Source organism: Lutjanus erythropterus, chromosome 2 (genome assembly GCF_056507025.1).
Source record: "Lutjanus erythropterus isolate fLutEry1 chromosome 2, fLutEry1.hap2, whole genome shotgun sequence".
NCBI classification, from domain to species: Eukaryota; Metazoa; Chordata; class Actinopteri; order Lutjaniformes; family Lutjanidae; genus Lutjanus; species Lutjanus erythropterus.
The window spans coordinates 45,320,489-45,346,418 of NC_139318.1; the positions used below are offsets into that span (position 1 = coordinate 45,320,489).

The window sequence follows — 25,930 nt, forward strand, 5'->3', positions numbered from 1 at the left end:
AAGGAAATCACAGTTTTTCTCTACCTTAAACCAAAGTGCTTGTTGCCTGAATGTAACCACAGACAGGAGTCTGAACACAAACCCAGGATTCTGATGTTACAGTCGTGCACCATCTACGCCGACCACGTCACGTCCCTCTGACTGCAGCATGATACACACATGTAGTGTTTCAGTCACTTTCGACATGCTAATCCAGGCAGTGATTATTTATGTCTTCCTTTAACTGCAACAAATCCCCCGGTCTAGACGTGATTCCTGCAAGAATATCGAAGGAGTTTGTGTGTGAGATCAGCATCCCTCTACGTGACATCATCAACAGCTCATTGGATGAAGGTTCCTGGACAATGGAAAGAGGCTACAGTTACAGTTAAGTTACAGCTCAGCTCTCAAAAATATGCAAACAGTTTTCTGCACACTGGATCATGAATGACATCACACCAAATTTAGATCCTGTGCGCTCCACAAGACACAGTCTAGTCAGTTTGATTGACTTTGTGTGCAAGACCTGTTATGTTTCAGGCTCAGTGTTCACACTGATTACAACTTATTGTGCCAAGGCCTTTGATGGTCTAGATCACACAGTGGCAGAACAGTGTCTTCTTGATCTGGGAGTGAGACCAGGCCTTATTTCATGGATCTGTAGCTTTATTACCAATCATCATCAGAGATTGGACTACCAGGGGCATCTTTCTGATTGGGAATATCCCACATGTGGAGTTACACAGGGGGCCCTTGATCTCCTGATTTACAGTGCCCTCCAGGATGTAACAGACCACTGGAAATATGTGGATGATATGACTCTGGTCCAGAAGTAGCGCCCCCCCCTCCCTCAAGTACCCTGTACTCCCCAACAGACCCTGAATGGTCTTGACATCTGGGTATAGGAGCATAAAATGAAACTCAGCCCAAGGAAATGTATTTGAAAGTTTTACGTGTCACTAACTTGAAACAAAAACCAGCCCTGCCGTCTCTCTCCGCTGATCAAAACATACTGGAGGTCTGTGACACAGTCAGAGTCCGGGGGGCGGGGTCACCATCCAGAGCAGTTTGTGATGGGACAGTCAGGTGGACCATATGCTGACCTCGAGCCAACAGGAAGCTTTTTGCTCTGCGTCGTCTGAAGGAATTTGGGGTTCAATAATCCCTGTCTGGTACAGTTCCCTGACTGCAGACTAATGGGTCTACAGGTCCTTTTCCACCTGCACTTTTGGCCGTGCCAAGCCGAACCGTACCGTGCCAAACTGCATTTCTATTGTCACTTTCAGTGCAGTACTGCTGCTGCAGATTAGTTGTATATAAACATAATTTCTAGGAGATCGAGTTAAATCAATTAGATAAAATGACCAACAGACCGTGTCAACAATAAAAAAAGATGTACTTTTGTATCTGAGGCAGCTTCTCATCTGGAGGACAGATCTGTCCTCCACAAAGCATCTGAATCACTGCAGCCTCACCTGATCCATCCTACAGATAAACAGCCGTCATGCTGAGCATCATGGATTCATGTTTCTGTCTTTCATCCAAAGTGGATCAACATATGTCCGGTATCCAATGTAAGCACTGAAAAACACACAGCGGCTCCCAGACTGTGTTCAAACCCTCGACGTTTTTCATGATGAGAGTTTGATGTGTGAGTTTTATGGATGTCAGTTACACTCAGATAACAGCTTTCACTGAACAAATACTGAACATAGCACACATATGCGGCTCTGGGGAGTGAGAAGTTTTGGACCTCACACGACTAGATGTGAAGCCATCATCAAGATATGTGAGGTTTAGATTAAAATACCTTAAAAATAAAAGAAAAAGATCGCGCCAAAAGACAAACAAGCTCCGAATAAGAAACAGCTTTTGAGACAATTTCCGAGACTCTGACTTTCTGTGATTTTGATTGCAGTTGATGGTTTTATTTTTTTTCCTTTCCTCAACTCCGTGAAGGAAATCTGACCCAGCAGGAGTTCAACATATGACAAAACCATCAGACGGCACAACATTGTGTAGCTCCAACAAACACCTTCACTCTGATCTGCTTCTGTCTGGCACAGTTTTACACCGAATCCTCAACAGAACTGAACACTGTTCGACAGTTTTCTGACATTTTATTGATCAAACACTGACCCGTTAATCAAATAAACAATCAACAGATTAATGGAAAATGAAAAGTCAGTCAGGCTGACTGAGCTGTTGTATTTAAGATGTTGAGAAAGAGATCAGGCTGAAACAATGAAAAGAGCGTTCACACTGTTTGACTGATATCTAAACTCTAGGAAGTACTTAAGTACTTATTAATCAATCGATAAATCGACTATGAAAATAATTGCCCATTGCAGCCCTAGTCCTGTCCAAGTGCTCCCGTTCGGTGAAGCCTTTTTGGGGCCTCGGACCACAATTTGAGACCCGACACATTAGATGACTAACAGCCGAGAGGAGGAGACAGAGGGAGACCGTAAGTGAGATTTATCTTCTGTTCAAAAGGCCACCAAATTAGTTAGCAGAGCAGACAGGCTGTTATCAGCTGGACGGAGATAAAATACTCCTCCTCAGTGTGTGTGTGTGTGTGTGTGTGTGTGTGTGTGTGTGTGTGTGTGTGTGTGTGTGTGTCAGACAGAGAGAATGAGAGTGAATGGTGGTTCATTTTGTTTTCAAATCCCAGTTTAAAGAGTCATTCATCACTCTACAGCTGTGAGCTGGCATTGTGGGAGATTTCAGCTGCCATAGAAGTTGACAAGCCGAGGGGCGAAGGGAGGACAGGCTGATGGGGGGGTGGAAGAGATGAAGAAGAGGAACAGAGAGGAGGAGGAGGAAGAGGAGGAGGAGGAGGAGGAGGAGGAGGAGGTGGGGAGGGAAGAACGAAAGAGAGCCAAATACTGTGGAGAGAATTTGGGCACGGAAGAGGATGGATGGCGAGAAAAAGCCGAGCAGTAGGTGGTGAAGGAGTGTAAAGATGGTGGCCGAGACGTCAGATGAATGAATAACAGATGAAAGTGAGGAGGTGAGGCTGGTGGGGGGGTGGAGGGGAGGAGAAGGGGAGGAAAAGAGGGAGAGATTCCCAGTGACTCGTGGCCGAGTGCCAAACTGACCACAACCACGCAGAGCTTCTTGGAAAATCTCTTCTTGTTCTTTCTCATTCTTTTCTCTCTCTCTGATTCTCACTGTTCACACACACACACACACACACATGTACAGTAAACACACACACACACGCACATCCTGGCATGAGGCCACACACCACGGCCACTGAGGGGCTCAAACATTCCCTTTTTATCGGCCCTAAAACGAGTAATATCGAAACTTTCTCTCTGTCATCTCTCCTCCCTCGGATCTGTAGGGACAGCAGGTAGTTAAAACTCACTGAAATCAGACAGAGAAAGTTTTGATCTTTACACTTTCACAACTGTTTGTGATGCATTTAAGATTTTATTAATACTATGAAGAGAAGCAGGAAGGATATGAGGGCATGAGGGAGAGAACAAAACTCAAGATAAGATCAAACTTTAATGAAGAAAAGGAAATTCAGGTGTTGCAGCAGCACAAGCGCAGAAATAAGAAATAGAGAAAAGTTAAAATAAATAAATGATTACAAGTTTATACAATAAAAATAGAGCTAAAAATAGGCAAGCAGGACACAAACAGTACAAACCAGTGTTGTACTTATACCAATAGTGCAGTTCTGTCTTAAAGGGACAGTTCACCCAGAAATCAAACATACATCTTTTCCCCTGGCCTGTTATTTATTCATCAGCTGTAGAGATGTCTGCCCTCTCTCCTGTATCATGGGACTAGATGGCGCTCAGCTTGTGGTGCTCAATGCATGAAAAAAAAAACCTCAACAGAATGTCTCTTTCCAAAAATTATGACCCAGTTACCCAAGATAATCCACATGTAGGAACTACTTTTTTCTCATATAAAGAAAAAGTCAACAGCAAAGTAAACAAACAGATCGAGTTCACATGCTTCACATAAAACAACATGTTTGCTCAGACTTTCAGGCAGATATTTCATCTGGTCTGTAGAAACAAACTAATAGCTTCTAACTTCAGATTAAAAAGCAAAAATCAAACAAATATAAATCGTAATGTCAAATTGCAGTACTTGTAGAATATGTGTCAGTCCCTCATATAACCTCACTTCAGAAAATCTTAACTATCCCTTTAAACATGATCAGCACTCATGAATGACTCATTTTGGTTTTCTCTCAAAGTCAGATTATTATTCTCTGATCATGAAACCCAAAACCGCAGAGTCTCACTCTCTCTTCCTCTTTCCATCGCAGCCGTCTGTCTTTCTTCTCCGCCGAGAACCGAAACATCCTCGACCGCAATCGCTGTTTCTTCCTGTCTTACCAAACTCGTTTCAACCACACTGTCCATCATCCGGTCGCTGACTCCATCATCGAGTGGCGTCCGTCCAGCACCATCTGTTCAAACACGCTGACAGAGCAGCGCCAATAATAGTTCATAAAACACTGTCAGACTTTATTTATTGTCATAGTCACTAGATTAGAACATACAGGTAACGTTACACACTTGTCTTTCACCACAGACTCACATGTCTTTTCTGTATCCGTGAGTGAACATACTGCTCTGAACAGTTCATTTATTTATCCTACACTTTTCCTGCAGCCTGTTCTCAAATCTAATTCTTACATTTGAATCCAATCAAACTATTTCTCTGTTTGCATTCTTTTCCTGGTTTTTAAATCTTCTTTTTAACATAAGAGCATTAACCTCCTGTCGGCCATTTTCATACTTTTTCCTTGAACCAGACGGTCACACAGCAGGACAGGTTAAGGCCCTGAACTGCAACAGTAATTCTCCAAAAACATATTTCCTAACCAGTCATTACTCACTGTGCTGTGCCTTTGCTCTCGGATCCGTCTGTCATACTCTTTGATAAAGAGACAAAAACAAAAAAACCCACGTTAATGAGCTGATTTCCCCAAGGAGCTATTTTCTAAAACTTTAACTCTCTGAGGAGCTTTTTGTCTGTGAAGGTCTGGCAGGTTAAAAAAAAGCAGGCCATGTTATTGAAGAAAATGTGAAAATGTTGGACTCATTTATTTAGTGACACTGAAAACAGAAAGAAGACAAATATCACTTGAATGTTCTCTCGACTGAGCAGAAGTCAGAGGTCTTAAGATGCCTCCTAAATTTCTCTTTTTATAAAAATAAATACGGGATGAGATCGGTGTTTACTTTGAGTCTGACAAAAGTCTGCTAAAGATCGAACTTCAAAAGTGCAGGTAAAACTCAGACATAAACCATTTGTTGTTTCTATTTGTGTTCAGGGCATGGACCCTTTGCTAAGCCCCGCCTACAATCAGCAACTGTCCAATCATAGAGTAGCATCTGTAGTTAGGGAGCCATAGGCCTGTCAAGCTTTGCATTTCTCTACATGTAGAAACTGTCTATGTCTGCTGTATTGTAAGCTGTAAATGTTAGCATGTCCGGCTAACTAATGCTAGCTTACTAGGGGCAGTATCTTTACCTCCAGCCAAACTTGTTATGTGGGTCGGTGACGATGCATCTCACATTGGTTCAGTTCTTAGCCGGGTTAGCTTAGCTTTTATCCCGAGGTGGTTATGAGCTGGGTGACCGTCTCAGGGTCCGCTGCATTAATCGAGTCCCTGCACTGCACATTAATGAGTGTATTTCTGTTATCATATACATATACGTTTTCTATTTCACTGTCTGACTGGTGTTTACTGAGATGTAAGCTAGCTTTAGCCTCAGTCTTTTAGCAATAAATACAGAGCTGAACATTATGATGTCACTGTGAAGTTTACCTTTGACCTTTTGGATATAAAATGTCATCACCTCATCATTTTATACCTATTAGATATTTGTGTGTAAAAACTGTTTAGTGAGGTCACTGTGACTTTAACCTTTCACCTTTGACCACCAAAAATTCACCAGATAGTCTCTTGTTAGTCTTTGAGTCCAAGTGAACATTTGTGCTTTTAAGTTTGAAGAAATTCTCTCAAGGTGTTCTTGAGAAATCACGTTCCCAACAATGTGATGACCTGAAAACATAATGACATAAAAGTCATTTATAAAAATGTTTTTCAGTGTTTCTCAGTCACAGAGGTTCTTCAGCATACAGTCATGAATATGCATAAAAAACTTAGGCTGATCAGTCCAGTAGTATGTGTGCAGACAAGCTGTAGCAGGGCTGTCCTCGACTAACATTTTCTTTAACCAAATCAAATTTGGCCATCCTGTACAAATAGTTGACAGTTTGTCCTTGTTTTTTTTTTTGTTTTTTTTTTTTTGCAGTGCAGTGCACCACACTAAATTCCTCTGCGAGTCTACATGAGTATGTTTTACCAATTAGACTCGCGTTTTAACACCTTTCTTTGCCATCTGTGAAGAAAATCTCAGATTTTCGCAGTCAGAAAATAAAAATGTGCTACCTCCCACAGTTCAGTTATAAAATCAGTACACCTGCAGAGCTTCTCTCCCGAGGCTGCAGCAGCTGTTCAGCATCACCTGCGCTGCACATTACACACTTCTTCATGCTTCGAATTAAGGATTTATTTGGACCAAACCAGAGTTGGTGATTTCTGGGCCAGTGGAAATAAAAACCAAGACGTCTTTGGTGAGTTTTATTTAGTTTCTGTAAAGTTAGGATGTAGCTGACGATGATGCAAAAGGATTTGGCAATTAGACAGCTGTTTCTAGTTAATCAAAATGCATCTTACACTATAAAATAAGGTCTCTCACAGTCATGGTCCTTTCCATAATGTTGTCAGACACTAACAAAAGCAATCTGAGCATGTCGGTGGTGAAAACAAGCACAAACAATGCGCCCTTTAATTCCTCGCTGAAATGTTCTCCCTGTGCATTTTTTAAGCTTCTGGCAGTTTTATCTTATAACTGTGATGCACACTGACTGACAAAGGAAAAAACAAAAAAACAAATGCTCAACTGGAAGAATCTCAGTCGACTGAAGATTTGAATCCTCGACTATAAGAGGCGACCCTAATCTGTAGTTCCGGGCTTCACTGAGTCACGCACGCAAACACAGAAGTGATTACATGATCACCTCCCAGTTTTCACCCGGTGGGGATAATAAAATGACAGTAAATGTAGTTCACTGTGTGAATAGGAAGTGAGACACAGGGTTCCAGATGGAGAACAGTGTTTGGAAAGATTAGTTTCTTTTAAACCATGAAGCTGATCTTTCAACCAAGAAGTTTAGTTTCAGTAAGAAACCTCATAAAACCTGAATTACCCACACACACACTGTGTTTCAACAGAACATTAAAATAGGCCTCTCTGAAATAAACAAGTGACAGTTAAATAGTAGAACACACACACACACACAACACACACACACACACACACACACACACACACACACCACTGTGTTGACTTAGCCCATCTGGTCCTGATTGTGGTGAGATGATTGAGATGTTTGTCGTGGCTGTAGTCATGACCCAGCAGTCTAACTTACACACACACACACACACACACACACACACACACACACACACACACACACACACACACACACACACACATATATTGTAGTTACTGACACACACTCACTCACTCATGAATTTACTCACTGTCGGGGATCTAACACACAACAGACGGTTAGACGGTCATTAGACTGTATTTCAGTTGGTGACACAGCAGAGAGATACGTCAAGATGTATATTAAACAGGTGCAGGAAGTTTTCTTATTTCTTTTCTTTTCCTGTTACGTGCCTGTTTATTTTAGAGCTGCTGTCCGTGGAAAGAATTTTAAGTGAATCATAATGTAACAAAATGAAAAGCTGTTTAGGAAAAAATAATAATAAATTAAACAAAGATTTAACATTTGTTACAGCTGGATTTTTTAAACAGACAAAAGTAAAATTGAATTGCAATGAGTTAAAGCTACAATATGTAAAATTTTTGCATGACAATATAACGAGTTATATTATCCCAAATGTTTCCAATGATGGTCAAACTGAGAGAAATTTATTCGAGTAATTTATTCAAGGTATCAGTGTGTTAACAGCTAGTTGCTGTAACTTCCAGGAAAATGCAGGATAAGTCTGTTGTGTCAGAGAGTGAAGAACGAAGTTAACAAACGTGACTAAGTGTAACATGAATAAAACTTTAATATATTTCCTCGTCTGTGAAAAGGATTTCTACCTGAGTCATTTAGATATACAGTATATTCATCTGCAAAGGTGGATGATTTTTGTTTTAAACACAACAGAGACCTCTAGTGGCAGAACTTACCCCTGCAGCGTTTATAAAATGCATACCCTTTTCATTTAAAAGTTTCCTTAAGAAACATGCATTCTTGTGATGAAGAAAAGGAAGAAAAATGTGCAAGTCTTTATCACAAATTAGGAGAAATAAAGGAGAATTGTCATCCCAGGATTAAACTGGAAGAGGGCGATGACTCTACACTTCTATGCCCTACTGCTCCTGCCCAATTACCAATTCTTTAGCTCAGCTTCAGCCCATTGAGTCTGTCGATGCCTGTGTGTGTGTGTGTGTTTTTGTTTTTTGTTAGCTGGGAGCATCTCTTTAGTGACCACACATGAGTCAACCCTCCACTTTGATGACTATAGATTGTGGAACATGTTGTAACAGAGAGAAGATTTGAATCAGGCCCAAACTTTGTTTGTGTTTGGTCCTCATGCCGGCGTCCTGTGGGAACAAGATTCAAAATAACTGCACCAGCTTGGGTCCTCTCCACTTCTTTCCCACTCCTACCTCTTTCACAAATTTAGTTTTCCCATAAAAAGCATTAAAAAGCACCAAAGTAAAGAAAGTGAAAGTTAAAAATGCATCTGTTTCTCATTTTATCCTGCATGCTAGAAATGAATACTGGACCATGAACTAACTGCCTGAACAGATGCATAAGCGTACATTAAATTAAAAATGTGTGTTGATTGAGTCATTTCAAGACTTTTTAGTGGGGTTGATTCTTGAGCAAAGTTTGACCCATTAAAGTATCAACAAGGCCACCGATTCCATTAAAATGAAGGGTGAGACAGATGAAGCAATAGTTTACACTGAATTAGAGCAAAAGTTTGTATAAATGCCAAGTTATGTGTTCAACAAGTTTCAAACCTCAGCGTGTAAATCATCACACTCGTATCTGTAACATTTATACACTTGCGGCTCACACACTCCTCTGAAGGCGTGACAGGCGGCCAACATACACACACTATTTGCTTGTTAAAGAGGACTAAAGTGACAGTCTTCCCTGGGGATTTTTCCATTGCACTCCCTGCACGGAACCAAAACAAGCAACTGTCAATTCTGTGTAGGATTTAAAAGATACCAGAGCGACTCTGACACCCTACTGATGACTCTAAATCCACATGCACGGTCACTTTAACACTCTATTAATTGATCCTCGTCCCATTTTATGTGCTTTATTATCATTTTTCGAGACTCAAGGGGCCCAAACTGTAAGCTCTTTCCTTCATTGATCTTTGATAAAAATTTACAATCAATCAATCGATTAATTACAATTATAAAATCTTAAACATTTTGCATATACCAAACAAAACCAAATGCAGTTTTTTCCTCAATCAAAGCTGTATTTCCACGGCAACACGTTCTCTCACAGCATCACATTCACCCTTAGAAATAAAGGTACTAAGTAGAACCATGTAGGGTTCTTTAGCTTGTCCCCAAAGGAGAGCCATTGTTGGTTCCTGCAGGAACTTTTTACAAAAGTTCACTTGGAACCCTTTCAAAGAGTTCTACCTAGAACCCAATATAAAGGGTTATGCCTAGAACCATCTGTGAAAGGCTTCACCTGGAACCTAATGTGAGAGTTTTTACAGAGAACCCTTTTATAGTGCAGTGGTTCTACTTAGAATCTGGTCTGGTGGTTCTATCCAAAACCTTTCTACCTTTCTAAGGGTGCTAACAAGAATCTAACCAGGGGGTTCTACCAGGACATTTAATATTCCAAGGGTTTTATCTAGATCACACCCAGGAGGTTTTACTGAGAACCTTTTTATATTCCAAGGGTTTTATCTAGGACACACCCAGGGGGTTCTACGACAGCTGTTTTATATTCTGGTACAATGAACCCTTGACAAACTTTTGATGAAAGAGTTCTTCAAGGATTTCAACAATCAACAAGTCTGTCTTCTAAAAAAGGTTCTTTGGATGAAGAAGATAAAAAGAAGGTTATGAAGGCTTTTTAGCTGTTTATCATGAAGCAGCAAAATCAGGAGATGTTGTATTTTCATCAGCTGAAAGTGAACATGAAATAGTAAACTAAAGCAGAAACCTGAAAGTAGATTTTGGTACAAACATGCTGCATGCCTCAAGGTGGAAAAGGTGGACGCACGACTGGATTTTAGCCCGGATCTCTGACGCACCGACAAATTCTGGAGATCAACGACAACCTCCCTGATCAGAGGCAAAACGCTGCACGCTCCCGAGAGTGAGGCTTGCGATGTGTGAACTGTTCAGAGACGTGATCCACAGCTGGGCGAGAGCTCAGCAGTGACTCGCTGCTGCCGAGACAGATGTCAAACAGGTTTAATATCTACAACTCGAGCAGCCAGTCAGCAGACGGTGAGAGACACGGCACACCAGGCTGAGAGAGGAATGAAGAGGAGGACAGAGGAAGGAGAGATGTCAGCAGACAGAAGAGCCCAAATATAAAACTTCTACAGCTTTTATACATATTTATTTTTAAAAATGAGCAAAAAGGGGCGCCCCTGTAGCTCAGTTGGCGGAGCATGCGTCCCACATACTGAGGCTGTCAGTCCTCTGCAGCAGCAGCTCAGACTCGACTCCCACCTGCAGTCTGTCATCCCCTCTCTCTCTACACACTTTCCTGTCATATCTTCAGCTGTCACCTATCAAATAAAGGCACCAAAAAAATAATCTGTCGTCTGTTTCTGATCAGTCATTTAGTCTGCAAAGCAACTTCAAGACTCATGATTACAAGACAGAGTGGTGTGGTGTGAACGGCACAGTGATCTGACGAGTCTGAAAGTCTTGTAGTCTGGCCCAGGAGATACTTGTGTAGGTACCAAAATCTGGTAACAAATGACAAGACATTTCAATTCAATCAGAGCGATAAACATATCAAAGTTCAGCACCCAGTCCTAAAAGCTATGGTTCTGTGACTTCTGAATGACCTGCAGATTTAACATGAAGCATTAAAAAAACAGAAAACATTAAAACGGTTTAGAAAAGGACAGAGAGGGAATAACACTGGAGCAACGATCTGATAAAACTGCGAAGGAGTCAGGGTTTAATCTCTCATTTGTAAATGGGGTGTTAAGTGTCTTTTTAAATTTCTCAATCTAATAAAAAGTCCGAGTCACACTTTCTGCACTGACAGCGATTTAACCGTGATGATGTTATCTTATATTCCCCAGAGGAACACGTGTGAAGTAGCTCTGCAGTGGTTTGGAGTTTTAGAAAGCACCTGTCAGGAGACGTGATCGTGTTGGAGTATATGAGTCACGAAGAATGAAAACAGCAGGTCAGTTTTATGATGTAACCTAAAAATAGACTGTCCAGGTTAAGTCTGACAGGTGAAAAAACACGGCACAACTTACATTTGATCAGTATCTGCGTGACAGACATCAAGTGAGGAATGTGTGCGGTTAGGAGGAGATATGAGACGAATAAATTAAAAGTAAATACCATTAATGTGGTCTGCAGTGAGTCTGAAGGTTTCCCGTCATCGGTGCAGAAATTTTCATAAGTCAGCTCATACAAGACGGTCAGAACACGAAAAAAACACCCCGCACGGAAGAAATACTCAGATGATTTATTTAAAACTACTACAAAGAGTTTTTAACTGGATATGAAACAGTCTCAGTTTAATACTGATGCCTCTATGTGACCTACATAAGTAAACGAGACCATCAGCAAGAGGACTAGCTGTTTCTGTGTATTTGTTCTTCGTGTCTGCCACCAGGATTCTCTGTGAAATCGTGTAAAGTCAGATGGGTGGTACGTTAGCCAGTTAAAATAAAGCAGGAGATTATTATTCAGATAATCCTATTTTGACGTTATATTTTTTGGTTTTTACGGTGGGGCCTCCAAAATCAATAAAATATAAAAGTTCCTTGTAGCAGCTTTAAGTAAAAGAACCAAATACAGTAATGTAAAATACTATTATATATATATGTAAAAGACTTTCATTCAAAAGTTTACTTAAAGTAAGTATTATATGCAAAATGCACCTGAGTATCATAAGTAGAGATGTTCTGCTTCCATTTTTTCCTCATACAGATTCCTGTACCTGAACTTTGCATACTGACTGATACAAACTACCGATCCGTTAAGGATGTGATATGATTGCTATCATATTAGCATGGCCTGGCTCAGGTTTATACTCTGTCAATATCAAACAGAGACATGGACGCCACAGAACAGCCATTTGCAAACTTCAGAATGCCACGACCCAATTTGAAATCTGAAAATCTTCTGAGGCACCCAAACCTTTAAACACAACTCTTATCGACACGCGAGACTAATCGCACCACTGAAATAGGATAAGATGATGTGAGACGTGTTCAATCAAGGCAAATTCAACCAATTCCCATGAATTCTGTGTGACCTTGCAATTTTGTCCAAAGTCAGTGCAACTTTTCCACAAATCTGACCAATCACAGCAGTCCCCTGCAGCAATTATTCACTATTTTTATGCATTTATAATTTTTATATTCTGTTGTTCTTTAAGGATAATTAATCATTCATAAAACAATAATCAAGGCTTCATGCGTGTAGATAAGTCCATGAGATGTACAGAAAGAAAGGAGAGAGGAGGACTGAAGGTTGTTGAGGGTGATGGAGAAACGTCCCCGTGAGTCTGAAAGTCAGGCACCATACAGAGAGATATTTCAGTGTGTCAAGTGGAGCGCCGCTCAGAAACGAAGCCTGAGGCTGTTGGCTTCAACACACTCTGAGGTTCAGCCAAAACATCTGGACCCTCCTCTGACACTCAGAGACACGCTGAAATAAAATAATGAACTCTGCAAGTATCCATGTGCTTTTTGTTCATATTAGTCAGATTATATAATTGTATAAGCTGATGGCTCTCAAGAGATGAAATGAGAAGACGTGGGCAGGATGACGGTTCACTGTCGCTCAAACAAACACATTCAACTTTAATGTGTCAAAGGTTGCCATCGTGTGTGTGTGTGTGTGTGTGTGTGTGTGTGTGTGTGTGTGTGCGCGCAGGTTTGGCTGGTATGTGACTGATGCATATTTATCTTTTCATTGTTCCAACAATCACCAACTCTGGTTTGGTTTAAATAAACTCTTAATTCACAGAGTTGGATGTGAAAATATTCTGTCTCAACACGCCGTTTCACCCCGCTGCTTCTCTGATGTCCAAACTCCGCCTCACTCATCTCCTGATATTTTCACATCTAAAGCTGTGAATAAACCAAACAACCAAAACCAACCAAACTAAATGTGGTGATTGTTGGAACAGTGGAAAGATGAACCAAGATGAGTTTGGTGAGTTTTATTTTGCTTCTCTTGAGTTTGCATGAAGAATATAATAAAGTCATAAAGATTACAGTTTTGCAAAGGAAGTCTGGGTAGTTTTACCCTTTAAAAAATTTAGTTAGGCAACAAGCATCTGTCTCGACCGCGAGTGTTTCAGACACGTTTTTCACTTGCATGTCTCACACAACAGAAAGACACTCATTTTATTCCACGCATCCATCTGCACCAGCTCTGTGTGCTTCACATCCCACATCCATTCACAAGACCAGAAGCATTTATTTAGACTTCAAGTCTATTTTTTCGACAGTACGTGAGGTTGGTGCCCAATAAAAGGCACTGAAAACATCCACATTTTGTAACCTGGGCAGAGTAAAGTGCAGCTCCGTCTGCTCTGGTTTAATCCCACAGTCTCTCCCTTCACTTCACCCAGCAGCTGGGAAACAGACAGCTTGTTCTGTGGTGTTTATTTTGTGAGCAAACTGTACATTCACTGCCACTAGACAACTTCTCTGCTAAACTTTAATGACTCTGCTCGGGCGCCATCACCTGCCTGTTCTGAGTGCAGCAACCAGCACTGTCTTTTTTCTTTTCTCTCTTTTATGCACATCCACGCCCGCTGTGCAAACACTCACCGCTGTGATTATACCACAGTCATATGCATATATGCACATATTGAAGGAAAACTGCACAGAAAGTTTGGCTGCTCATTTGCTGCTGGTGTTTTATAGACAGATGCTTCAGTGTGGCGTGAACGAGGTTGTTACTGCGGTCTAGATGAGGGGTTACTTTGACGGCGGTGGGAAAATAAGCAGGATGAAAACGCTGCTCTCTGATGGTAACACTTCATAAATTCATCAACTAAACTGACCTCCACTCCACTTTCTGTTTGGCTCTAAACATAAACTTGGGTCATTTTTAGCTGTTTGTCCAAACTGCCACTGACTGTGTGGCGAGTTCAGTCTCACGCTGACCTTCCCGAGTCCAGAGCTGCCAGCTCAGATCACGACACACTCCAGCAACCCACCATGCACTTGTTACCCCAGATCCCTATCGGTGCTACTTGCCTGTGCGTCAGTCTTGTTATCGGGGCTGTTTGGTGACCCGGCCCCCCCACCCCTCCCCTCCCTCTGTGAAGTCACCCAGAGGGCCAGATCACAGCGAAGCCAACATGTGGTTTGAGTTAGCATCTCAGAAACAAGCCCTCCATACGTGGTCCCGTCTGCGTAGTCACAGCAGAGCTCGTTGGTCGGCTTGTGGAGTTTATAATTGTGAGTGTGTGTGTGCATGTGTGTATGAATGTATGCCAGTTTCTCTGTGTGTGTGTGAGTGTGTAGTTCTAATCCTGCAGCAGGAAATAAGGGTCAATTAAAAAGTCAGCACATTGCATCTCCAGAGACTCAACAAAAAAAATAACAAAAGAAAGACCAAAACAAGAATCTGCTGAACTTTGCTTTTCTTCCTTTTTGTATCTTCAGTCTTTATTTTCTCCCTCTCTAGTAGCATTTTTCTGCTCATTCTGTATATTCAAAGAGATGTTGCAGCTATTTTGTGCCTTTATTCCCCCCTCCGTCTCTCTGCTGGTTGGAGCCAGGTGGAGATTTTGGCTTTCGTCAAAGTTTAATCTGTGCAGCATCTCAGGAAGCAGAGCAGGAGGGAGAAACGAACCGGCTCGTTCCAGCTATTTTCTCCCTGTTTGTGATTGTTTGATTAACTTTCCTGTCCTTGTTCCAGGTTGGCCCGGTTTATGCACTCACACAAAAGTCCTTCCAAAAGGCCACTTTGATTTGCGACCACTGTGATGCGTATCTCGCTGCTCATAAAATCATTTTCTGATTGAACAGAGCGATGCTTTTTGATCCGAAGCTGAATTGAAGCAGACTAAACATAATAACTCTTGAGTAACTTTAATTGGCCGGTGAAAATGAGTAATAGTGCCGTCAGCGTGCATGAAGAGTGATGAATATGATAAAGTCAATCAACTGGGATAAGATCAGCGGCTGAAAGGAATAAAACCATGAAAACAACGTAGGATTAGTCAGCACTTGTGAAAAATGAATCAGCTGTCAGACTTCAGCAGTCATAACAAACACATTTAGATATCCAGCATGTGAGATTTAGTGGGATTTATTGGCAGAATATTGCACAAATGGAAAATTATCTTCAGAAGTATGTTTTCATTAGTGTATAATCACCTGAAAATAAATATAATTGTGATTTCATTACCTTAAAAAGAGCCATTTATAGCTACAGAGCAAAGGTGGGGGACTCGAGTCACATGACTTCACTGGAGTCACAAATTTGAGGACTTGAAACTTGCTTGACCTAAAAGACATGACCTGAAATTCAAGACTTGTGACTTGACTTTCACTTGAGAGAGACGACTGGAAAATACTTTTTTTTTAATTAAATATTTGCATTTCAAGTTTTGTTTTGTTGTTGAAACATGATTGGGTGATTTTCTGGTGCAGCATGCACAAACCCGGCAAACCCCTGAGAGTGATCATGGAGGAGTCTAGTCCAAATTTAATAACATTTGGATTCAAGGATTATGTTGTTAAAGGGATAGTTAATTAAAATTTAGTTAATATCTACTCACCCTCATTACATTTGAAAACTGGTCACCTTTCACATAAATTGGAGATTCTGCAACGCTGTTTTCCTGTGAAACTCCAGCAGTGTTTTGTGGACTAAAGAATTAAACCCGTCCGTTGATCAGCAGGACGGCGAGTAGATAATGACTGAATTTTCACTTTTGGGTGAACTATCCTTTTAATTATAGTCATAAGAAGAAAATGCAAGAACTATAAAAATCACAGTGGCACGTATGTCAGTGTGATATAATAAACTATACATGTTACTGGCTGCGAGCTCACGAATCTCACTCTGGAGTCCAGCTCTCGTGATTCATTTTGGACGCTTGTTATTGATGCAGCAGCGTGTCGACTATCAGTAAGATTTATAAAGTGTACACAGGCCGCCTTCATTCCCAAGACGAGCCTTAATTGCCTCCACACAATGTTAAGTGTCTGTTAAGTGTAAAAGTGGACTGAGGACTCTATGATGACTCAGTTTTCAACACTTGACTTAAAAAAGTGGTGAATTCTCACAAAACGTCTTCTGCTCCTCAAAGTTAAAATGATTAAATTTGAGTTTTGTGTCAGGATTCATTAGAGAAAACTGATCCACACCAGACTCTAATGTGTTCTGTCCTGAACTTCCCCTCCCACTGACTCATCAAACAGGCTCATTGGTGACCGGCCGTCCCGCTGGGACCAATCTGTTTGTTGGTGCAGCGGTATATTTATCAACTCCCTGTGCTTCTCAGTGGCACTGATATCCTGAAGACGTGGAGTCCGAGGGACGAAGAGATGGCTGGATGGATGGATTATTTATTTTTCAGCTGTTAAAGGTCGCAGCATGGCACTGCGGGTTGGCATGGCTTGATATTCCCAGAGATGGAGAGACCTACATCTTTATATACCAGACCTCCTGACATGTTTGATTATACATGTTTGATTTGGTGAACTGAGTGGGTGGTTTCAGCGCTCAGAGTGCAGTATGTCGATGCTGAGTTTCTGGAAAGACTCAAATCACTACATTTACTATGTACTGTGGCTAGACATCATAAAGTCTCTTCTTTGTTCTGTTTGTCTGTTTTTCCTGAGCTGTGCAGGTTCAACATTAACCATGATTCATATGACCACAAAATATTACCAAATATCCCATGTAAATATTACATGTCTATCTGTATGTCTGGGGTGCTGAAGTATTTGAGGGATCACAAATGACCCTTCATTAAGCCCCGCCCTCCTTAGTTACTGTCTTCCAAACTCAAACAAATTTAACATCAAAATTGGGAGTAACTGTTGAAACACGAGGTCTTTGAAACATTAGAGACTTAAACAAAAGCAGCTTGTCATTTCTAGCCGACGACGGTGGATTTTGTCGTCTTAACAGGCAGATTTCATTCGTGTAGCTGGCTGATGTAAGCTAATGCTAACTCCTTGAGTCAGCCGAGAAGTCTGTCTCCAGCTGTTTTAATGTTTCCATCTGACACGTTTTAAAACAAGAACCTTGTGTTTATGTAAAGTTACCTGACAGCTGCATACATTATATAACTTTCACTTAGACTAAAGCTTGCTTACATCCCAGCAAACATTGGTCAGATGGTCTGAGAGAAACACAATTTCAATCCTCTGTTTATCTTCTCTTCAGTTGGAGAATGTCATTCAGAGGAGCATGAAGCCGGACGTCGCTAACATACCACCACACGTTCACAACCAAACAGCCACCATGCTGGAGATCGGAACGAACCTCCTCACACACACGGCGGAGCAGACGCGCAAACTCAACGTGGTCGAAGCAAAAGTAAGGAGCTGCCTGTTTGTCTGATATTGTGACTCGAAGGCAGAACTCTTGGGTTTAATGTCGTTTCTTGCACCAGGTGCTGAACCACACGTCTCGAATAGAGATCCAGCTCCTGGAGAACTCTCTGTCCACCAACAAGCTGGAGAAAGAGCTGCTGCTGCAGACGTCTGAGATCAGTCAGCTACGAGCCAAGAACAGGTAGGACAGTAAAAGTTTCTACCTCAGAGTCCTGCTGGATCTGAGACACTCAGTAATGTTTTAAAGTGACAATTTAAGAGTAACAGAGTGAAGCATGAGACACTGTTTTAGGTGTCTTTCTCCTACTTACTGCCAAGTGGAAGCATGACTTCCTGTCGCCGTAGTGTTTCCAGTGTAATAACCAAAAATTCTGTTCAACAGGCTAACATACCACTCACCATAACATTTGACTGGGAAAATGTAAACAGATTTCATCTGATTTCAAGGAGAATCCAACCCAGTGGCAGCAAATAAGTATAACTATATGGAAATCCTCTCATAGGTCGTAGGTCGTATAGAGGCATCAGTATTAAACTGAGACTGTTTGATAATCAGTTAAAAACTACTTGTGGTGACTTTTTTTTTAGATGCATCTGCTGACATCTGCCATGTTCATTCAGTGATGCGTATTCTGAAAGAGCATATTTTTCTTTTGTTGAAATTTTAAACATCTCCAGTAAAAAATATATGAAAATGTTAACAATTGAATATACAGTAGGAATTTATTTATATATATATATACAGGAATTAAATATGATGAAGTTGATTGTAGCTTACATGGAAATTGAGTTGCAGACAGAATCACACAGAAACACTCAAATCAGCTGGTGGACAAGCAACAAACAACAGAACATATTTTACTTTTTTATTTTTCTGAAGAAAAAATAATCTTCCCTATCCAATTTCCTGTTATCTCTCTGCTAATTTACTCAAACTGATTAGCCTATCAAAACAGTAGGTGATTAATGTAATAATCAATTATTAATCAATTAATTGTTGCAGCACTGTTTTGCAGCCAGGATACTGTTAACTAATAGAAGAAGATTTTAGGGCTTTTTTTTTTTAGGTCAAATGAGATTTGACAGATAGCTTGTATTGTAAAAAATCCCAGCCAGATATATTTTAGACATTTACAAATATTCTGCTTTAAACATTAATTTGTATCTGATGTTTTTTTTTCCACTAGAAAGTTGAATTACTTGTGTAAAATTACATCTCCCCTCCTCTGACCCAAATATGAGTCGACCCCGAGAGGAGAAAAGAAAAAAAAGAAAAGAGCCTTATCAGCTTTATTTCACAACTTAACAGTGAGACTATTTGAAATACAAGCAAGTCATTAGAGATGATGGAAATACGTCCACAGCTGTTGCTGCGAGACACGCCAGTATTTGGAATCACAATATTTTCACTATTTTTCATCGTGAGGTGAACTTGGACCGAGCTGTAAAACACGCAGAGTAATTATCAAGCGTGTTCTCTGTTTACAGTAACAGATATAATGCAAACACAGAGAGAGAGAGAGAGAGAGTGTGTGTGTGAGTGTGTGTGTGAGTGTGTGTGAGAGAGTGACACAGAAAGAGGGAAACGGTATTTTTTCACTGTGTGTGAGTGTCTCCTCTCTGTGTCAGTGGATACAAACATACTTCATTAATTAAAGCACACGTCTTCATGTACGGTAAGAACAGAGTAACAGCAGCTGCAGAGGATTTCAGGGGAAGTTTAGTCTCACATCATTCAGACTCAGACTTGTATCGGTGGGTGTTTTACCGTCATTGTCTGTTCCTAACATACCGACTGAACAGATGGTTGCGGTTGTCGGGGCTCAACCGTAACAGTTTTGGGAAATTGGTACCAAATTCTCAGTCTTTGGTTGCCACCACTGTTGGTTTTTTTCATAATAATAAGGACAGCAAAATATGCACCCCAAAATAAATACGTTTTAATATTTGTTGTATTTATGATATTTAAATGTTGCTGTTACAGCTGGAATCAAAACCTTGATACGTTTCATGTGTGCACAAGTTTCGGGGTTGTTTTGTTGTTTTAGGGCGTTCAGTTCATTTGGTCCTGATCAATAGGGGAAAAAAAGAGTTTTTAGAACCAGTCCAAGAAGAGGAAACATGCAGTTTTACAGACTGACAGGTAACCTGTTGATTGGACAGTTTTGGTGGTTGTCTTCCTGCCTCTTCAGGACCCACATAGGAAAATCAGATTCCCGCGACTGACGAGGTTTACGCAGCACTTTAATGCTTCAGATGTGTATATTTCAGCTCAAAAGAAAATAACCATTTATAAGCAGTATTAAGCAAATCGTGGCATGTTATGAATAATAACTGACAGATAGAAACAGGATGAAAAAGAAGGAGTCATCAGCGATCAGCTGATGGATTTATTGGCAGTCTCGCTCTTGAAATCGACCTAAAATCACATCTGCTGTCATAAAGTCCTGTTGTTGGTTCGTTTGCTTTCAAAACCACAGATGAACCACACCAAAGTCCGTGTGAAACCGCACAGAGACCCACCTTTTCAGATGGAATCAGTCCAGTTGTTTTGTCCGCACCAGGGTTCCAGGTTTGCCCAAACGAACCAGACTAAACGGGCAAACAGACCACAGTCCGTTTTAAAAGGACCAAACGAGGCAGGTGTGAAAACGCCTTCAGAGACAACAGGGAAGCAAATTAAAGGACCAGTGTGTGGGATTTAGTAGCATGTAGCCTGCAAACACATCCTCACCCTCCCCTTCCAAATGTGTTGGAGAACCTACGGTGACCACGAAACCTATGAGAAGTACGAAAGGCCGTGTCTGGAAGCAGTGTTTGGTTGGAAGCAGTGTTTGGTTTGTCATCCTGGGCAGAAACTAGAGGCAGACAGAGGCGTCATTGTTTGTATCTGTATCTGTTAAACCAATAAAATTATCTGTCTCTGTTTTCAGACTGCAGTGGGATTGCTGTGCTTATAAAGGATCAAAATGATTTAATATTGGGATCCTGTTTCTATCTGGATGAAGCAACATCCCACTCGAGGGAGAGCTGCTGGACTGAATACGATCTCGGCCGGGAATCAGTCATAGCTGTGATGATTCAGTATGAAGTTTCTCTCTCTGTGTCCAGTTTGTTCTCATCATATTTCACTAAAATATGGCTCCAGCTCACGAGCAGGCATGTGCAATTTTCTGCAATTTGAAAATCAACAAATAAGAGAATAAGAACAAGAGTCTCGTTTTAATTCGGATTAGCATTCTTGAGATAATCCTGTGTGTTTTAAAAGGCTGTAAAAGCCTCAGAGGTAGGAACATTTTCTCAACCACAGAGAATTTAATCCTTTAATTTACCTGAAAACATAAAAACGAAATCCTGTTTATAACATGCTGCTGTTCAGAGAGCTGGTTCTGATTATTTCATGTACATAACCAGAATTAAATTTGGTGGAACGGGTCAATTAAACTGTTTCCAAAATAAAAGCCAGGTCTTTGTGTGATGACCCACATGATGAGGGCTGCTACAGGATTTTCACCTGAGAATCTTGCATTTTTTTCTTTATTGAGCTATGAAACAGTTGCAACACTGCTATTAAAATGTGTGTGAATACATAAATTCTCAGTAGTGCTCTTGAAACCCGACGGCTCTGCTGAGGTTTTAGTTTTTCTTTCCAGATAAAAGGGGACAAAGACTTGGAAATGTCCAACACACTCAGTCTGTAGAAAATCTGAAAATGCTCTTTAGTTAGTTACTTAGAAAGTTAGATGCTTTACCGAACACACTGGACTTATGATTTTCTTTCATTCCCCTGTTGTAGTTTTACAACATTTAACTCTCATCAGAAAAACATATTCATCTGGCAGTGAACTCTAGTGGCCGTAGTTATTATTAGGGATGTGTGCAACTAGTCTGACGTTGTGAATCCATCTTGCCAGACTTCAAGTTATCAGTTTGTCTCCGCACCAAAACTGGTGCAGCCAATCAGCATCCTTGGAGGGACTAGTTGCAGCTACAGGTGTGTTTTTAGGTGTGACGACAGCGAGAAGTATCTATGGAAACGACTCGTCTCGAATAAATGACGGCTCACGAAGAGGTCAGCGTAGATACTGTAATTGCATCAGTTATATCAGAACTGGAGAGTATTTCTTTATTGAAAGAAGAACAAAACTGAAGACTCCTCCATGGAAAAGATGTTTTCACTCTTCTCCAGACCGGCTTCAGATTTACCTGATGTTTGGTACACATGATCTTTGTTGATCTGATCGGTTGAAATTAGCCCCTGTGTTAGACGTGAGAGACAAACGGTTCATCCAGTCACCTGCCAAGTGTTGTTTGAAAGTGCCTGCCCTTTTCCAAACAGTTTCTAAGGATGACTTCCCAGATGGTTCTGTGTAACAAACCATCTGGTTACAATTAGTCGTCAAATCAATTAAACATCACAACCCTCGCTTGTCGGCACCAGAAATACTAGTCAGTAAATCTGTTTATTGATATTTTAAAATCACGGCGTTGCTTCAGTATTTTCATGTATAAAATGATAATAAGGTCGTATGTCGGCTGTGTGAGAATAAACTGGCATTTAGGCCTTTTTACAGCAGACGTCATCAAAAAGCTGCGCACACATTTCAGCAACTGAACTAGTGTTCTGGCCCAGAGGAGTTACCAACCTGCAAACTTTGAATCAGATGTTTTACCAGCATCAAAATCACCAACATGTCTGGTTACTGTGTGTTCAGCTGTCAGAATCGGTACTCTGCTGGCCGACTTACATTGTACAGGATTTTAGACAGGATCACGACCGTTGAAGAGCAATCGGCAGCATCTGTGGCTGCAAGCTATTAAACACGTTGACTGGACTCAGGACGCGATCAAAACTGTTGGTGGACTGACAAGCTGTTGTGGTCCATCATACCTCTGTTGCCAGACGTGACGTGACGAACCTAACCAAGTGGTTTTGTTGCCTAAAACTCACCAGGCTGTGACTGTTTTACCACATTAACCCTGTTTAACGTTATGTGACTCATGTAATGTCCTAAAAGCTTCTACAAGGAGTTTTATATTTAAAAAGTTCCAGGTTGTAATGTTTAGATGTTCTGAGTTAAAACTTCTGAAATCCTAATATGAAACAAACACTTTACATTCTCAGCTTGCACACACACACACACACTCACACACACACACACATGCAGTCTGCATGTAGTTGGTGACGTGCACACTCATTAATCTACACACAAACACACACGTACAAACCGCAGCAGCAGCACAGCGATCAGTGACTCCTCATCAGTCTCCATCACGGTAAACGACGTCTCCTCGTTCACGTGCAGGTCAGCATATTGAAGCGATCAGAACCAGGAGCTGATGGTGAGTTTCAGCTCTTAATTTGACCAAAGTCTCACCTACAGATGTAAAATGATATCACTCATACGTGTAAAAGAGCTCCGTGATACAGCTGCACATGAGAGGATGATGGAGGGTCGTGTCTGAGTCTCGTCAGCGACACTTCAACACAAACTGGTTGTACAGTTCAGTTAGAAAAGTTCTTATTATTAACACATCTCACATTACATCTCTGGGTGTTAATCTACTGAACATACATCACTGAACTACAGGAGGATAATGGGACCTAAACCTTGTATTTACTGTAAATGTGTGTTCGTTTTGAGTGAAATATTTCAGCATCTATCAGATGGATTGACATGAAATTTGGTTCAGATTTTCTCGTCTCCCTCAGGATGACTTGTAATAACTTTGTGATCCTCCAACTTTTCCTGCAAAACTAATCACGTTCCCATCAGTCTCATCTGGACTTTATGTTTAATCCCAAGTCAGGGTCGAACAGTAAAACTTTTTTGCCACTCACAACGTGGGTCAAGAATCTACCTGCCCAAACAAAACTTCTACTGTCCCTGAGGAAAATTTAACTCACTCTATATGAAACTGCCAATAGGTTTTCAGCTGCCTTTTCTGCCATCTGACACAGAAATGTGGCTGCTTTTCTCTCAGCTTTCAAGTGACATTTTCCAATAATTCTCTGTTCCTTTAAGAAACAGTCCAAGTTGTCGGATTTGTTGGGTACTTACAGCTAACTGCACGGTAAATCTGGACGTATCAAATCATATGGTTTTCTGATAAATGAATACTTTGAATATTTATGGTGAATATTTTTTGTCTTTCAACTCCTGTCTGTGTGACTTTGCCTAAAACACATTTGCATGAAGACAGATTCATGAGTAGACCCTGTAACATCACTCTTGGAGCGATGCCTGGAAAATTATTGAAATTAAGTGATTTTTAAAAAATTTTCTGAGCACCAATTGGGCAACTGGCCGATTGTATTTACGGGCTTGACGTAACTCTTTAATGGCCCAGGACCATATGCCTTCTTGTTGTGGCAAATGTTAGCATGCTAACATGCTAAACTACAATAAAAATGTCAAACATTTTACCAGCTAAATGTCAACATGTTAGCATCATCACTGTGAGCGTGTTGTCATTCAGTGCAAAGCACAGCTTTGCAGAGATGCTAGCATGGCTGTAAACTCTCAGTCTTGTTCTAATTACTTTGGTGTAGCATCAGAAGATCAATTTCAGCACATTTTTATCTTAAAGGTCTACCATGTAAGATTTAAGGGTATTTATTGACAGAATTTGCATAAGTATTATGCTGGATTGTTGTGTTTTTTGTTACACCGTCATGTTTCTACAGGAGCCCGGAACAGACAGACCAAGCACTGGTTTTAGATGCAGCCTTTTCATGTAATTTTTTGTCCACGTCAAGTCTGAGTAACCAGGTAATGAAAGAGTAGGATTACAACAAGAAGCTGCTGTAATTTCTCTGTGCAAAGCTGGAGAAGGTGAAATTAAGGCTGCACTCTATGAACAAGTGTGACAAACAAAGAAACACTCAATCTTTGCCAAATATTCAGCTAACAACGTGGTTTGATGTGGTCGAACCAACATGCGTTGGCCCTGCAGATGTTGCATTTAGTGGCTTGTTTGTTTGGGACGTGTGTGAAGTTATTAAAGCCAAAGGTTTTGACAAATCTCACAGCAGCTGCAGATTTGCTCATGTGTCATATAAAGATTATTTACAAGTCCCAAATCTCAAGTCTGAAGTCAGTTCTGAAGTCTTTTGAGGATGAATCCAGGTCAAGTCTCAAATCTCTGTGTAGTGCAACTACAGTCAGTATCTCTGAGAGGTGTTTGCAGTCTGCAGGCTCACCACTAGATGCCGCTAAATTCTGCACATTCATCCTTCAACAGGAAGCATTTTTGGGGTGAACCGGTCAAATAGACACTTGGTTTACTGTAAACACCAGTGATTATTGTCTACTTGCAGCAGGAAAAAACAACTTTTGGATGCATGAGGATTTGGATCGAATCTGCGTGAAAATCAGTGTAAACCACATGACTCCTTAAAAATAAATCAGTCTAATTTAGTCTAAGCCATATTTAAAACACACACACACACACACACACACACACAGATTGTGACTTATTCTGGGAAACGTTAGAGAAGAAATTTTCCCACCCAACTCCTGCAGATCCGCTGCCCTAAATTCTGTTCTGTGCACTCAGAGGCAGAGGAGCGAGCGTGAACTGGACATTCAGCCACTTTCAGTGTCCCATATTCTCCTGTGAAGCGTCGGCCACTCCTTCATCAGGTTTCATTCATTTGGCTCAGACGTTGTTGATCTAACTGTGGGCCGGAGTCTATTTTCAGCAGCTGTTCTGCTGGTTCAGCTGCACAGATAACGTGGTCTGTGGTCCGCTCTGGCAGAAAGAATGATGGTCAGGTTATTAATCTTTACTTCGCTGTTTTTACGGCTTCTCTAACAAGAGGGAGTAACTCTGGAGTTACAACCTCTGCTCCATTACAGACAGATTTGTTGTATAAATAGTTGGGATGTGTGTGTCCTCCCTCTGACACACACACACACACACACACACAGCATTCATGTTAAACAATTTAATGTTAATATGATACATTCCAGGAGGGATTCTGTGATGACATACTGTGATTTACTTTTTGGTGTACCCGTTTTCTCCCAACCTGCCTTCTACACTTGTTCATAATTTATTTCCTACATTTCACAGAATGCCTTTATCCAG

At 40.9% G+C, this 25,930-nt stretch overlaps 1 protein-coding gene across 1 annotated transcript in view; it reads left to right on the forward strand.

The window, feature by feature from the left end:
* Positions 1-25,930, forward strand: part of angpt4 (angiopoietin 4) — a 72,349-nt gene that overhangs the window by 36,518 nt on the left and 9,901 nt on the right. The window contains exons 2-3 of the mRNA XM_084741139.1: positions 17,667-17,819; positions 17,896-18,017. Coding sequence (XP_084597265.1) covers positions 17,667-17,819; positions 17,896-18,017 — 275 coding nt within the window. The remainder of the gene's footprint in view (positions 1-17,666; positions 17,820-17,895; positions 18,018-25,930) is intronic.